This window comes from Scomber japonicus, chromosome 12, assembly GCF_027409825.1.
Source record: "Scomber japonicus isolate fScoJap1 chromosome 12, fScoJap1.pri, whole genome shotgun sequence".
NCBI lineage: Eukaryota > Metazoa > Chordata > Actinopteri > Scombriformes > Scombridae > Scomber > Scomber japonicus.
Window position 1 is genome coordinate 8,129,100 of NC_070589.1, and position 12,773 is coordinate 8,141,872.

Sequence of the window (12,773 nt, forward strand, 5' to 3'; positions counted from 1 at the left end):
GAGGTGAGCCAGTTTCATGGTTAAGCATTTAATTCAGTTAAAGAAAGCAGCAGTTAGGAGGCCATAGCTTTGCCAAGTGAATTAGATTATACAGTACGTCGCCAACTGTACTACTAAATGTAATTACGCAAAAACATAACTGTATATGCAACAAATGAAATGCTAAAGGTGCTATATATTGCACTTTAACATCAAAAATTCATCAACAACTTAACCTTCCATTACCAAATCCATAGCAAGGTTATTATTTTACGGCACACAACAGGAAGAGGATGCTGTTATTCAAAGTGAAATGGAGCTTAAGGTTTCATGTGGCTTCATCAAACCATTGATGGCAATGGTGAAAAACACACTATACCACACATTATTTGGAGACCATCAATCATCTCCACCACACTGTCATTTGCTTACCGTAATTGTAATATTGAATGTGTTGTTTAAAGCTGCGTTCATTTGTTTTCTGGCCACTTGAAGGCAGCGGGCAAACGTGTTAGCAAAGAACACAGAGCAACATTAGCATTCATTTGGAGTTACAAATGTACTTCTAATATTTACTCTCCTTTAAGCTCAGTTTTGAGCTCCACCGGCTATGAAAAAGCTGCTAAATGTACCATTACATTTACTATGTGTTTGCTAACAGCTGTTAGATGTTGGGAAGGTAGCGCAGCCAGAAAACAATAACCATGAGCTAAAGGATGCTAAAAACGTTAGCTAAACTAGGTAAACATAAAACTGAGAAGAATTGCGGCATCTGATTTTTCTGTGGTTTTATCATTATGAATGACATCTTTTACATTAAACCTAGTAATTTAAACCATTGTTTATTTGTTTTTAAATATGCAGATTTAAACAGTTCTACATGAAAAGAAAAAATAAAGATTGAAATCGCAATTATTACCATTTCTGGACAAATAACAAGTGTATTTTGAATCGAATTTATTCCGTAATAAACACCATGTCATGCACAAATTTAGCAGTAACTCTGTTGCTCACAGTTGGCACACACTGAAACATAACCTCCCACAATACACAGAACCAAATATTCAATAGGGCATAAAAATGAAAGACAGTTTTATATCAGATCCAATGTTAAAGGCATTATGTTTGTCTAGACTTGGTTTTAACACATTAAACGCAGATGGTCAAACTTTTACAACTTTGAAAATCAAACCCTGTTTTGAGAATCTAGTACTTGTATTCTCTTAGCATGTGTGGTCTTCTCTTTTTAACAATTTAACAATGTCATAATGTTGCAGTCTTGTTGAAATTGCGAGACCCATACCAATATAATAGCCATTATAATCAGGCAATGCCATCAGAAACACATTAGTATTGGTATAAATGTTTGTTGATATGCAGAAAAATAATAACATTATATAATGCATCACATTATTATACAAGGAAATGAGTTCGTGTCATCATACGTTTGTTGACCATCATACTCTGTTTACAGCAGAGGGTGAAATTAAATGTACAAATAAGTAGATCATCAGTGACCATTAGAAGTCAAACCAATGTCAATGTCATGTCTAGCAGAAACAATAGGAGTTTGTTTTGCACTGTATTTGTCAGATTCCTTCAGGACACTACAAAGAGAAAGGCCCATGCCACAAAATGCCGCCCTCACATAAGGAAGCAATGAGGGGAAAAAAAGTTGAGTAATGGAGTCAGATCTTTGATCAGAGTAAATGTGAGCGGACGTAACAGTTTGTGGTCTCCCTCACTATCTGGACAGCTGCGGTGCTGCACCATAGAGCTTTTATCCTCTTCAATTTGTTTGATGTATGTGTTGTTCTGTCAAATATGCAGCTTTTCTTGATGTGGGGCTCACTGGTTAAAAAAAAATTAAACGGCGATGGTCATCTTCATGTGAAAAGACTGGTTAAATGCGCCTGCAGCCGTTAATCAGAATCAATGGGAATCCACGGGCGAGCTGACTATGAGAAGCGGGACTGAATGAAACACACCCTGGGAATTTTCAGGGTTATGTAACAGCATACTCATGTAGGGTCTGGATTTAAAATGAAAACACTGGTTCAACTAAAAATGGCTTAAAACAGATTATTATTGAAGTTATATAATATTTATTTGAGTCTGAAATCACCTACATTTACCTGCTGGCTCTAGGTTTAATGACTATTTGCTGTCGATTACCATAATGTTGACATTATTGTGGCCATTGTGATCAACTATTATCATCATCATTATCACGACAAGCTATCCCCCCATCATCATCATTCACCTTCATTAACACATTACCTTTGTCAGTAACATTATCCAGTCATACTAATTGTAATTGCAACATTGTTGTCAGTATTATTATCCCATTACTCCCATCATAATTATTAGTGTTGTCAGTAGTGGTTTGACCACAACCTAAAAAATACTGAGGTTGAGAGGATGTGCTGGGATAGAGGTTTTTTTGTTGTTGTTTGTCTTTAAAGTGCTTAAATGGAAGACCCGATGTGCTTGACTCACGGTCTTGAGAGAGTAATGGGGGCCGACACAAAGAAAAAAATCACAAAAATAACAAATGGAGTCGTTGGCACTCTCACATACATGTATCACTTCTTTAATGATGCCCATTGTCTATATTTGGTAATTTAATTGAACATGCATTGCTATTTGGAAATATAATGCAGTATCTCAACTCTATTCTGTAAGTTTACCTTTGTATTTCATAGACTGATTTTCAATAAAGAAGCCTTCATCGAAGCACAATTAGAGTGATGTTCTGATTCTTTTATAGAGATAACCCAACTTCCTCTATCTAGTCTGGTTCATAAGTCAGCACCAGTTGGCAGAGCACATCTGTCTAGACTTGGATGAACCTCTATACATCTTCAATTGTGGTTGACAATTTTTTCAACTGACAATTATCAATGTCACCAAGGAGTATTTCAATTACTGATTGAGCTGTTGAATGTTCTGATTTGGTCTATAGTCTATAAAACAGTAGAAAAAGAGTGAATAAAGACATAGCCACAAGGTCAAACTGATTATTTCCAACCAAATGTCCAAAACCAAAAGAAATTCAATTTACAATGTTATCTAACAATGATTATTATTCATCAAACATCAAATTTGTTAGTGATTTGTTGGCAATATATTTTAATCGACTAACCATTTGATGTCATTATACATTCCTGCTCCCTGTGATTTTTTCATCAGTCAACATACCTCAATTAGAAGCCCTGTGTTGACCTTGTGGTGAACATTACACCCCTGAGACCAGTGTATTTTCCTTCGAAACCATATAATGAAGAAAAAAATCACATTGCACAAGAGACTGCTGTTAAAAGAGCAAACCCAACTGCTGTTAAGTTTACTGACTAACACAGGCTATTTGCAATGACATACAGCGTCATAAGGCACATGTAGCAGAATGACATTAAACAGAGTGGGAGACAGAACAAGCAACAGCAGACAAGCAGAGAGGTGACAACAAAGAGGCTGGAGCCACAAAGCAAACAGACACTAACTGATGCTGGACAGGAAGACATTTCTATCAACAGGAGCATGATAGAAATATCCTGAAACAGACAATTAACCTGTCAAGCAGAAATATAAACACAGGGTTATGCTTTAGCTAAGCCTGTCACCAGAAAATGATATTTAAATCCACAGAGAGGGCCAGTGTGATTGGATATAATATTTGAAACGTGTTCCACTCCTGATGTTATGCTGTCACTGAGCAAGGCATGTATCCTAAACTCAGTGTGTGGCCTGTGACTGTGGTTAAAACTCTCAGGTGGAAACAGGCTATGTGAGATGCCAGTAAAGACTTTTTTCCTACATTGGTGCCTGTGATGCACACATGAGCAGCTTTCACCCACCTGCTATGACCGCCGGGTTGCTCTGCCCTCCTTCGGGCTTCACCCACAGCTCCAGGCTGAACTTGGCCCTCGGCAGCTCCACCCCTGCAGCCGGTTTCACCTTCAGCTGCTCCCGGCGCCCACTGAAGTACAGGGCGGTCATCCAAGAAGGGGGCACCCTTGGCACGGGGCTCCCCCATGGAGAGGAGCTGCCGACGGGCAGGCTCGCAGGCTGATCTGCCTCTTCAACCTCCCCGGAATAGTCGCCGTTACTGTCCTCAAGAGTACCCGTCGAAGGCTGCTGATCTCCATCTCCTTGTTGCAGTCTGCGGAGCCCCTGGAGCCCCTTGGAATCTGTTGAGCTGTCGGGTAAAACTTTCTCCCAGCTGGAGTTGGTTTCCTCGTAAGGAAGCGTCCCGCGGAGGTTGCGAGCAAACCGGGAGCCGTGTGAGGACCGTGCGTGGCCGGAGGAAGAGACGCTTCGCCCGGCGTCTTTAAGTAAAGACTTCCCTGGCTGCTGTGTGGAGTCTTCGCTGGCGTAATTTGTGTCTCTCCCGTCATTCGGCGAGCGTTGTTCATAGACCCGTCGAGACAAGCCATCATGTCCGTGCCCCGCTCCCACAGCCACCGCCACATCTCCCGTGTCACCCCAGCTTCCCCTCTCCTCCCCCGCCGGAGCGACCCGGTGCACCCCGGTGTCAAACCCGCACCCTCCTGCACAAACCACAGGAGCGCTCTTACTGTACAGCTCTCTGTGGCTCGTGTGCGTCCTCGAACGGGCCACTGGAGGGCGGTGTTGGGACGGGGAGAGGGAGCGGGGCTGCCGCCGGGACCTCCAAATGCCGGAGACAGTGCAGGGTTCACCTGCTATCCTGGGGATCTCACGGTCTGCCCGCCGGGCCAGGGCGCGTTTGTACCGGCTGAGTGCATCGGAGCGAACCGGGTTGAGCAGCCACGTGTTAGTGATGAAGACGAGGAAGATAGCCAGTAGTCTGATCAACAACATTTTCTCAGGTTAGGCAAAGTATTTTTTTTATTTATTTAATTTTTTTATTATTATTTTTTTTTATTTTTTTGAGAATAAAGAAAAAAGAAAAGATCTTAGCTCTTAAAAAAGTCTGTGTCTGGTTTCCCAAGTCAGCAGCAAGGAGATCTCACACCAGACTGTGGTTATTAGATTTATTTGCGCAAATTTCACTAGAAATAAAGAAGCAGCTGTTAACGTTGCCTGTTTTGGGAATTTAAAAATTCACTTTTCTTGGTAAACAAATTAAGAGAGTAATCAAATATAAACTGTCAGTGCATTCCAAAGAGATCAAAGTAAAAAAGAAAAGAAAAAAGAAAAGAATTATAATGTCACATTCAGAGTTTCTCACATGGACTTATTGCATAATGAGGTTCTTGGTATATGTTTGGTATTAATTTTGAGCAAGGTAGACTTGAAGAATCACAGAAATCATTCAGATCTGCAGCTTAAATGAATGTAAATGCTTTGTTGGCGCAGCTGCAGTGGATCTCCACTCTCCTGCACTTTGCGCGGACCTTTCAGAGGCGACGCTTTACCTCCTTTCCATTCATGCTCACTTTCTGCAAAATATCTACAGCCTCTGTCACTTTCCTTTCTGTTTACTTGCAGAAATAATAATCCCCCAAAAAATGTAAAACCCTACTTCTGCGCGCGTTTCAGCACTAAACCCATGAGGTAAAGATTTTTTTTTGGAACGTCTTTAAGCTTTCTGATTTAAAAAAATTGAAATCACCTCACTTAATTATTTTATTACTGAGGAAAACATGAATAAATCAGAGTTCCCTCCATACTGATTTTGCACCAAATCTCCTACTTCTTTTTACCTGACCATTGCTGCATCATTTAGTGCGTCCTGTTCCAAAATATGGCTGCAAGGTGAATCAGAGTAATAATTTAAAAACAAAAACAAAAAGAAAAGGCACTCCAGAGGCAGAATGAAGTACAGTGCAAAGTGCCAGCCCTAAAATAGCTACCCTACTTGTTGAGGGGAAGAAAAGAAGCTTTTCCTGCAAATTTTCTCTGAGAGAGGACAAAAATATTAGTCCATCAAACCCTCATCACGGTTCTGCGTCCGAGCGCGTCAGGTCCTCTTGGTTTTTGTTGTGCGTCTTGTGTGTGCGCTTCAGAGAGTGACTTGCTGCTCCTCTGCACCGGTCCATGCAGTAGTAGTAATATCCTCCTCCATTCACTCCTCCATCTCTCTCTCTCTCCCTCTCTCTCTCTCCCTCTCTCCCTCTCTCTCTCATTCTCCCGAGTCCAAAAGGGTTGTTTTTTTTTATCAAGGAGCCCCTGCCCGCCCTGACATCACCGGTAGGGGAAGTGTGCTGGAGGTGGTGGTGCTGGTGCTGGAGGAGGAGGAGGAGGAGGAGTAGAGGAGGGAGGGTGGGGGGCGTCCTAACCTTGCCTTACGTTTGTGTTTTACAAGGGAAATCCTCTCTCTCTCTCTCTCTCTCTCTCTCTCTCTCTCTCTCTCTCTCTCTCTCTCTCTCTCTCTCTCTCTCTCTCTCCCTCTCTCTCCTACAGTCCTATGCTGTGCACCCCTTTAATGCAGAGGGCAGACAGGAAAACAGAGGGCTGTAAAGCTTATTTATGTATTTATTATTCTTGTCCTGACCTCCCATCCCACCCATCCACCCATCCACCCATCCATCCATCCATCCATCCGTCCATCTCCAGTTGTGGAAAAAGTACTCAAATCATAAAGTAAAGTATAGTAAAAGTATCAGTACTGTGAAAATACCCTGAATCCTACATTTAAAGTGATGCACACAATGGAATGCATTTAATAACACCAAGCTCAGCCTGTTGTGCTTAAGTACAACTTTCTTGTACTTTGTATTTCCATATTTCCATTTGATGCAACTTTATACTCCTACTGCACTCATTTCAGATGAAGATATTATAGTTTTTACATTTATTTCATCCTAAATTATAAGATTTTAGACATAAAACACGTGACAAGCTTGTACAACTATGTTACACTAGTACTAAACTGTGTTAATTTGGAAAGAAATAGCTCCACCTTCACCAGCTACATTCGTAAAATGCCACTTATATGAATGTATCAGTCATAATAATCCAATAATATCATTCATAATCATGTAACACTCACAGGGAATGAGTTATGAGTTGAATTATGAGCACTTATAGTACTTGACATTGACTTTTACTAATAAAAGTGTTGCTACTTTTATTTAAGTAAAGTGTTTGAATACTTCCCCCACCACTAGTATAATGTGGTGAAGTGCAAGGAAATTACGCCTCTCTATTATATTGTATTACATTATATTATATTATATTATATTACATTGATTTATTTGTGTTGATGCATTTATGTGTAATGTATTTTACTGTTGTAGTTTGCCATGGTGGTGCTACTTTAAAGTATTTTATATTCACAGTTTGATAGTTAAATCTATAACCATAAATCATATTGTACAGGTACAATATGAATGTGGTGGAATATGTGACATTAGATTGATGTATTCAAGTACAAATACCTCATAATTTAAGTGCAGCATTTGTGTAAATGTACACAATGGGAGGCTCCACTGTCAGCCTGGCAGTGGATGAATGATGGTGGAGGTGGCCGAGCTGGCGGGTGAGAGGGGTGGGGAGGGGTGAGTGGAAGGGGGGGGGGGATATGCTGCAGTAACATAAGTGTGTTTGATGTCTCCCACTCTCTTTCTTCCTTTACTCTCTCTCTCTCACACACACACACACACACATATACTCTCTCCAAAAGTGAAGGAGGTGAGGTTTGAGTAACCCCCCCCCCCTTCCCTCCACCTTCCCTCCCTCACCTCCCCTGGCCCCCTTTTCTCTTTTTCCTCTTCCTTTTACTCTCTCCCTCCCTCTCCTCTTCTCTTGATCTATCTATCTATCTCGCCAACTCATTCCCTCCAGCAAATCCTCCAATTAAACCCCCACATAGGTCGTTCCAGAGTGACACATAGGTGCATTTCCTAATCAGGCGAATTTAATAGGAATAATTAGCAGGATGACATCATTTGTTAAATCACTGCTAAAAAAAATAATGATGTTTTATGGCGTGACAATGCTACAGTTAAGGTCTGGTTAGGTTTAGGCACGAAAAAGCACTGGGTTGGGGTTAGAGGAAGGAAAGATCATGGTTTAGGTTAAAATAATCATTTGAAACATGGTGTGGGTTAAAATTAGGCAACCTTTCTCACCATGGCAACAGTAAACAGCACAACAAAACTGTCCTGACTCTCGGTCAAGAGCGTGACACTCGCTGTTGGAAACGGGAGATCGCTTGTCGCCATCTATCCATCTCACCCACCTCCTCCAATTATAGCAATTTGTCACCTAATATTGACGTCATCTGCAGTTCCGCACTTCTCCAGGTCGTAATTACTTCGGCAACTAGATGGCGTCGGTCGCACAAATTCACGTAACTATAGGTCGGTATTTTTGGGTTTTGTTTTTTTTTGTTGTTTGTTTTTTTTGTTGGCAACTGATATCAAAACCCCCGTTGCGTCGTTTTTTCGGTGTCGTTTTTTGGGGAAGACGGTCTCCAACATTCTCTGGTTCCCTTCAGTGGTACAACACAGACAGGCCCAACATCTGTCTCGCACATGAAAAGGGTTTTTTTTTTTTTTTGCGAGCTTTTTATCTTCCAAATATGCTATCTGCTTGTGTTCGTGTGGGCCGAGCCAGGACTGAAAAAACAGGGAGAGGACGCATCGGGTGAGAGAGAGGAATGAAAGCAGGAGAGGATATAAGGAGAAATATACAAGGAGAAATGTTATATAGTAATGGGAAAGCTGAAATAACTGAAAAAATATTAAGTAGGATGATTTAACATATTATTGGATGTGAGAGACTCTCTTTATGGTTTTAAAGGATGCTGAAAGTTTGAGTTGAGCTTTCAACCACATTAGATTTTGCTCAAAGTTTCAACCCACTGAGAAAATGCCATCCATTGAGGGTGACTCTAGGGGGGGAAGCTAGTTAGGGTTAGGGTTAGGGTTAGGGTTAGGGTTAGGGTTAGGGTTGGGGTTAGGGTTAGGGTTTAGGATTTTAGTTTTTTGTTTGTTTGTTTGTGTTGGTTTTTTTTTGGCAATCAAATTTTTCCAGTGTCAAAAATGAACTTTCCTTCCTGAGGATACACCGCTGTTTTTCCCATTAAATCGGGGCGACTGTGTTTCCATACGTTCTGACGGTAAATGTTACATCCACAGCCATCGCAATCGGTTACAACCTGCACGGTCCCTCGCGGCCACATCCTCCAAATTTTTGACTGAACAGAGTGATACTACTGGAGGAATTTTTTCCCCTTCATTCCTGCTTAGCCAGCAGAAGAGGTGACTCCTCAGAGCACAATGTAAGTGAATCTTCCTTCAGTGATATCCCACACAGAGTTTTTTTGCACTAATTCCAGCATTATCCAATTTTTTTGTAATTTATGTGTTGAAAACATGCATTTTAACTGTTCTGGAATGTCTTTATCTTTCATCCCTTTCTGTCAGACTGTGTATATTTGCAGCGTATCATATATGGTTGAATATTTTGACACATGAAAGATATCTTGCAAATGGAAAAATAGCTTTTGGCAACTTGTGCAGACCTTCCTAACTCAAAAGACAGGTGTACTCGCTGAGATGTTTCCAGCCACTCCAAACAAAATCTATACTGATCTTTAAAATACTATAAAACTTTATAGCCTCTATATACTGTCAGCTGTTTGTAGACTGTTTGTGTTTTAACAACCAGATGATTTTAAAGCCGGGGTTGATTTGTGCTGTCGTGTTTGCGATTATGACTAATTACCTCAATAAAAGATTATACATCCATTTAAATGTTTGTTTGTTGTTTCATTTATGTTTTCAGTCATTATTTATTCACCACAAAAAAAAAAGAAAAAGAAGTGGCTACTACTACTACGGGCATCTGTTGCTGTTCCACACCTTCTGAAATGTCGCCCCTTCCTATCCTCTCTCCCACAGACCTCGCTATTTTTTGTCAGGCTCAATTTGCAAACAGGGCCCTGGCTCGAGGCTGGAGATGGAGATGGAGGAGGAGGCCGCTGGCAGCTATGGCAGGGGCCCCCGAAGGGGCAAAAAACGGTTCCTAAAGAGTGGGAGGCAGGAATTCCACAATCCCAGCCTGCCTGACTGAGGGATCTGCCTGCTAAACATTCAGCTTTTTCTGCTGGCAAAGTGCCCTTTGAAATCCAGCTGCAACTGTGTTGGAGAAAGAAAAAAAAAAAAGAAGAAAGAAACAAGAGAAATAGGAGGGGTGGGTTTCAGAGAAAGCAACACACAAAAAAAAAAGCGAGGGAAAGGGAGGATGAAGGAGAAGAGACAGAAGAGGAAGAGAGCGATAGAGGGGTGTGCGATGTGGGGTAGAGCGTGTGTGTGTGTGTGTGTGTGTGTGTGTGTGTGTGTGTGTGAGAGAGACTATGAATGGGCGTGCACCACCGGGGCCTCACCCCCCACTGTAAGGGAACTCCACAGATTATCCTTCATCTGAGCTTGTCGGTCTTGACCTCACTGACCCTGAGGCCCGCTTTCTGTCTCCCCTCTCTCTCTCTCTCTCTCTCTCTCTCTCTCTCTCTCTCTCTCTCACACACACACTCACACACACACACACATTTGCTAAGTCATTCATTTCTCCACGCACCCTTATTATTTTCTCTCTTACCTCTGCTATACCCTCTGATGCGCTGCCGACCCCTCCGGCTCCACCCAGTTGCCACTGTTGCCACTACACACAACCACACACACACACACACACACACATACACACACACACACACACACACACACACACACAACCTGGTCAGTCCCTCGTGCAAAAGAGGGGGGGACCCAATAGGAGCAAATCCAGGCTGATGTGCAGGACAAATGAGGAGGGGAAGAAAGAAGAAAAGGGGAGAAAGAAAATAGGCGAGCTTTTCACCACCACCGGTATAAAATAGATGGTGGGAGGAGGAGGAGGAGGAGGAGGAGGGGTAGGGGGCACTGAGGGGGACAAATGCAACACGATGTATATACAGTACTGCAGGTGCTTTGCTTAAAGTGTCAGCAGTTGCATGTGTGGAGCTTTTAAAAGCTTCAAGTTAAAAGAAAAGACTGATAGTAAAAATGAAAAAAACGTATGCAGGCAAACATTTTTATAGTTTTATGTGGTTTTATTTTGTTGATATCCCTCCTATCACTCTACATAAATGCATTATCTCTATAAAAAGCCAAAAGTTGAATTTAATGACATAAAAAAGTGTATTTCTGTGTCAAAATGTAGAGAAAAAAAACACTAGAAAAATTCTCAAGTTGCAGCTTTAAAAATGATTGTAGGGTTTAAACATTTCAAACTGCCACGTTATATTTAATGCAATCAGCCAGAATGTTGCATAAATACTGAGTAACCATATTAACACACTGACTTTCTGTACCTATTTCTAAATGAAGCCCATCTTTTCCCCCACTCCACCCCCACCCTAGCTTGACTGACTGATGCTAAGCAGCACAGAGAAATCTGACATTTCACACGGTGGTCCTTTTCAGAGAATTTACTCTTCGACCTATCCAGTAATTTTCCTTTGGCTGAAAAATGAAAAAAACCTTATTTCACATCCTAACTTTGCTCCATAATGCTACATTTTTTTTTTTTTAAATCCTTCCACAAACAGAAACATTTGCCTCCATGTTGCCTGCTCGTGCCTACATGGAGGAACCCTTATTTACTCACGTGGAGGTAAAAATGGAAAAAGCAAGTAGCAGAGCTTGGATGAACTGCGAGTGTGAATGCGTTAATGCTCTTTAGGTTTTATTTGAAAAAAAAAAAAGCTGCAGGTGGATGCTTGAGTGACAAGACGCTGTTTTTCTTGGCTCCGTAGCTGCGTGGCTGCACTTTAGGGGACGTGACCTACCTGCTGGTTTTTGGATGTAAAGGCGATATCATCACAAATCATAAGGACAAACATGAGGAAAGAATCTGTGGTTCTATGCTGGAGTGAAACTATTAGAATAAAATACTTCTAATTTTCTAAGAAGAATAATAATTTTAAATATATTAGATATTTGTATATGATCCTTCTATAATGCAAGATTTCTTGATTATTATAGTATGGTAATGGTATTATGGTTCTGCTGCTATGGAGCTGTACTTTTTTATCATCTGTTTTATCAGTTTGCTGATACACCGGCCTTTTATTCAGTACTAGATATTGATTACATGCAACAAAACTGATGGAAAGGCTCAGCTTGATATTTCTCTTATGTGACATTTTGATCAGATTCCACAGAAATATATATAGATTTACTACGGCTGTTGCAATTTATTCTGAGTTTCAAATGAGGATTTCAGAACAAAGAGAATAACATTATGATACCTTTTATTTTTTTAATGGTTTTATCATATATGGTAAGGTAAGGTGAGATATCGTCATTGACCCCCTAGAGAGAAATTCAAAAACTGACACATTAGCCACGTAATGGTGAAAGTGATAACAATAAAATGAGATCAAATAAAATATACAAAAATCTCTGTATAAAATAATCTGCAATTATATAAATCTGCAATATACATACATTTCTGATACTATATACAAGAGTGCAATGTTCCTGGGATTTACAAAGTAAAGTTCAGTGTTTCTTGGATTCAAGTAAGGACAGCCTCAGTCTTTTTTAGTGGGAGTGGGAGGTACTATGAGCCATCAATAAATGCAGGAGTTGAACTGTTCTTGCTGAGAGACGACTGTTTTACTTCCTTTGTGTGTTGGCTTCATTTCATGTCTGCAGGCTGTGTTTTGAGGTGTTATATTGGATTGCATGTATCTGTGAAAACATAGTCTCAATTTAAAGATTCACTTTCTTTTTCTGAGCTTCTAACAGTATCAGATTCAGGTATGAGTTCAAAGCTCAGAAGTCCACTGATAGCTACATTCAAATGACTTTACAATATAA

The 12,773-nt window shown here is 40.8% G+C and overlaps 1 protein-coding gene across 1 annotated transcript in view; it reads right to left on the minus strand.

Moving 5' to 3' along the window:
* pappa2 (pappalysin 2) overlaps nt 1-4,843 on the minus strand; it is a gene marked incomplete at its 3' end in the record, with an annotated part of 75,413 nt that extends 70,570 nt beyond the window's left edge. The window contains exon 1 of the mRNA XM_053330640.1: nt 3,837-4,843. Coding sequence (XP_053186615.1) covers nt 3,837-4,821 — 985 coding nt within the window. The remainder of the gene's footprint in view (nt 1-3,836) is intronic.
* Nucleotides 4,844-12,773: the final 7,930 nt, after the last annotated feature.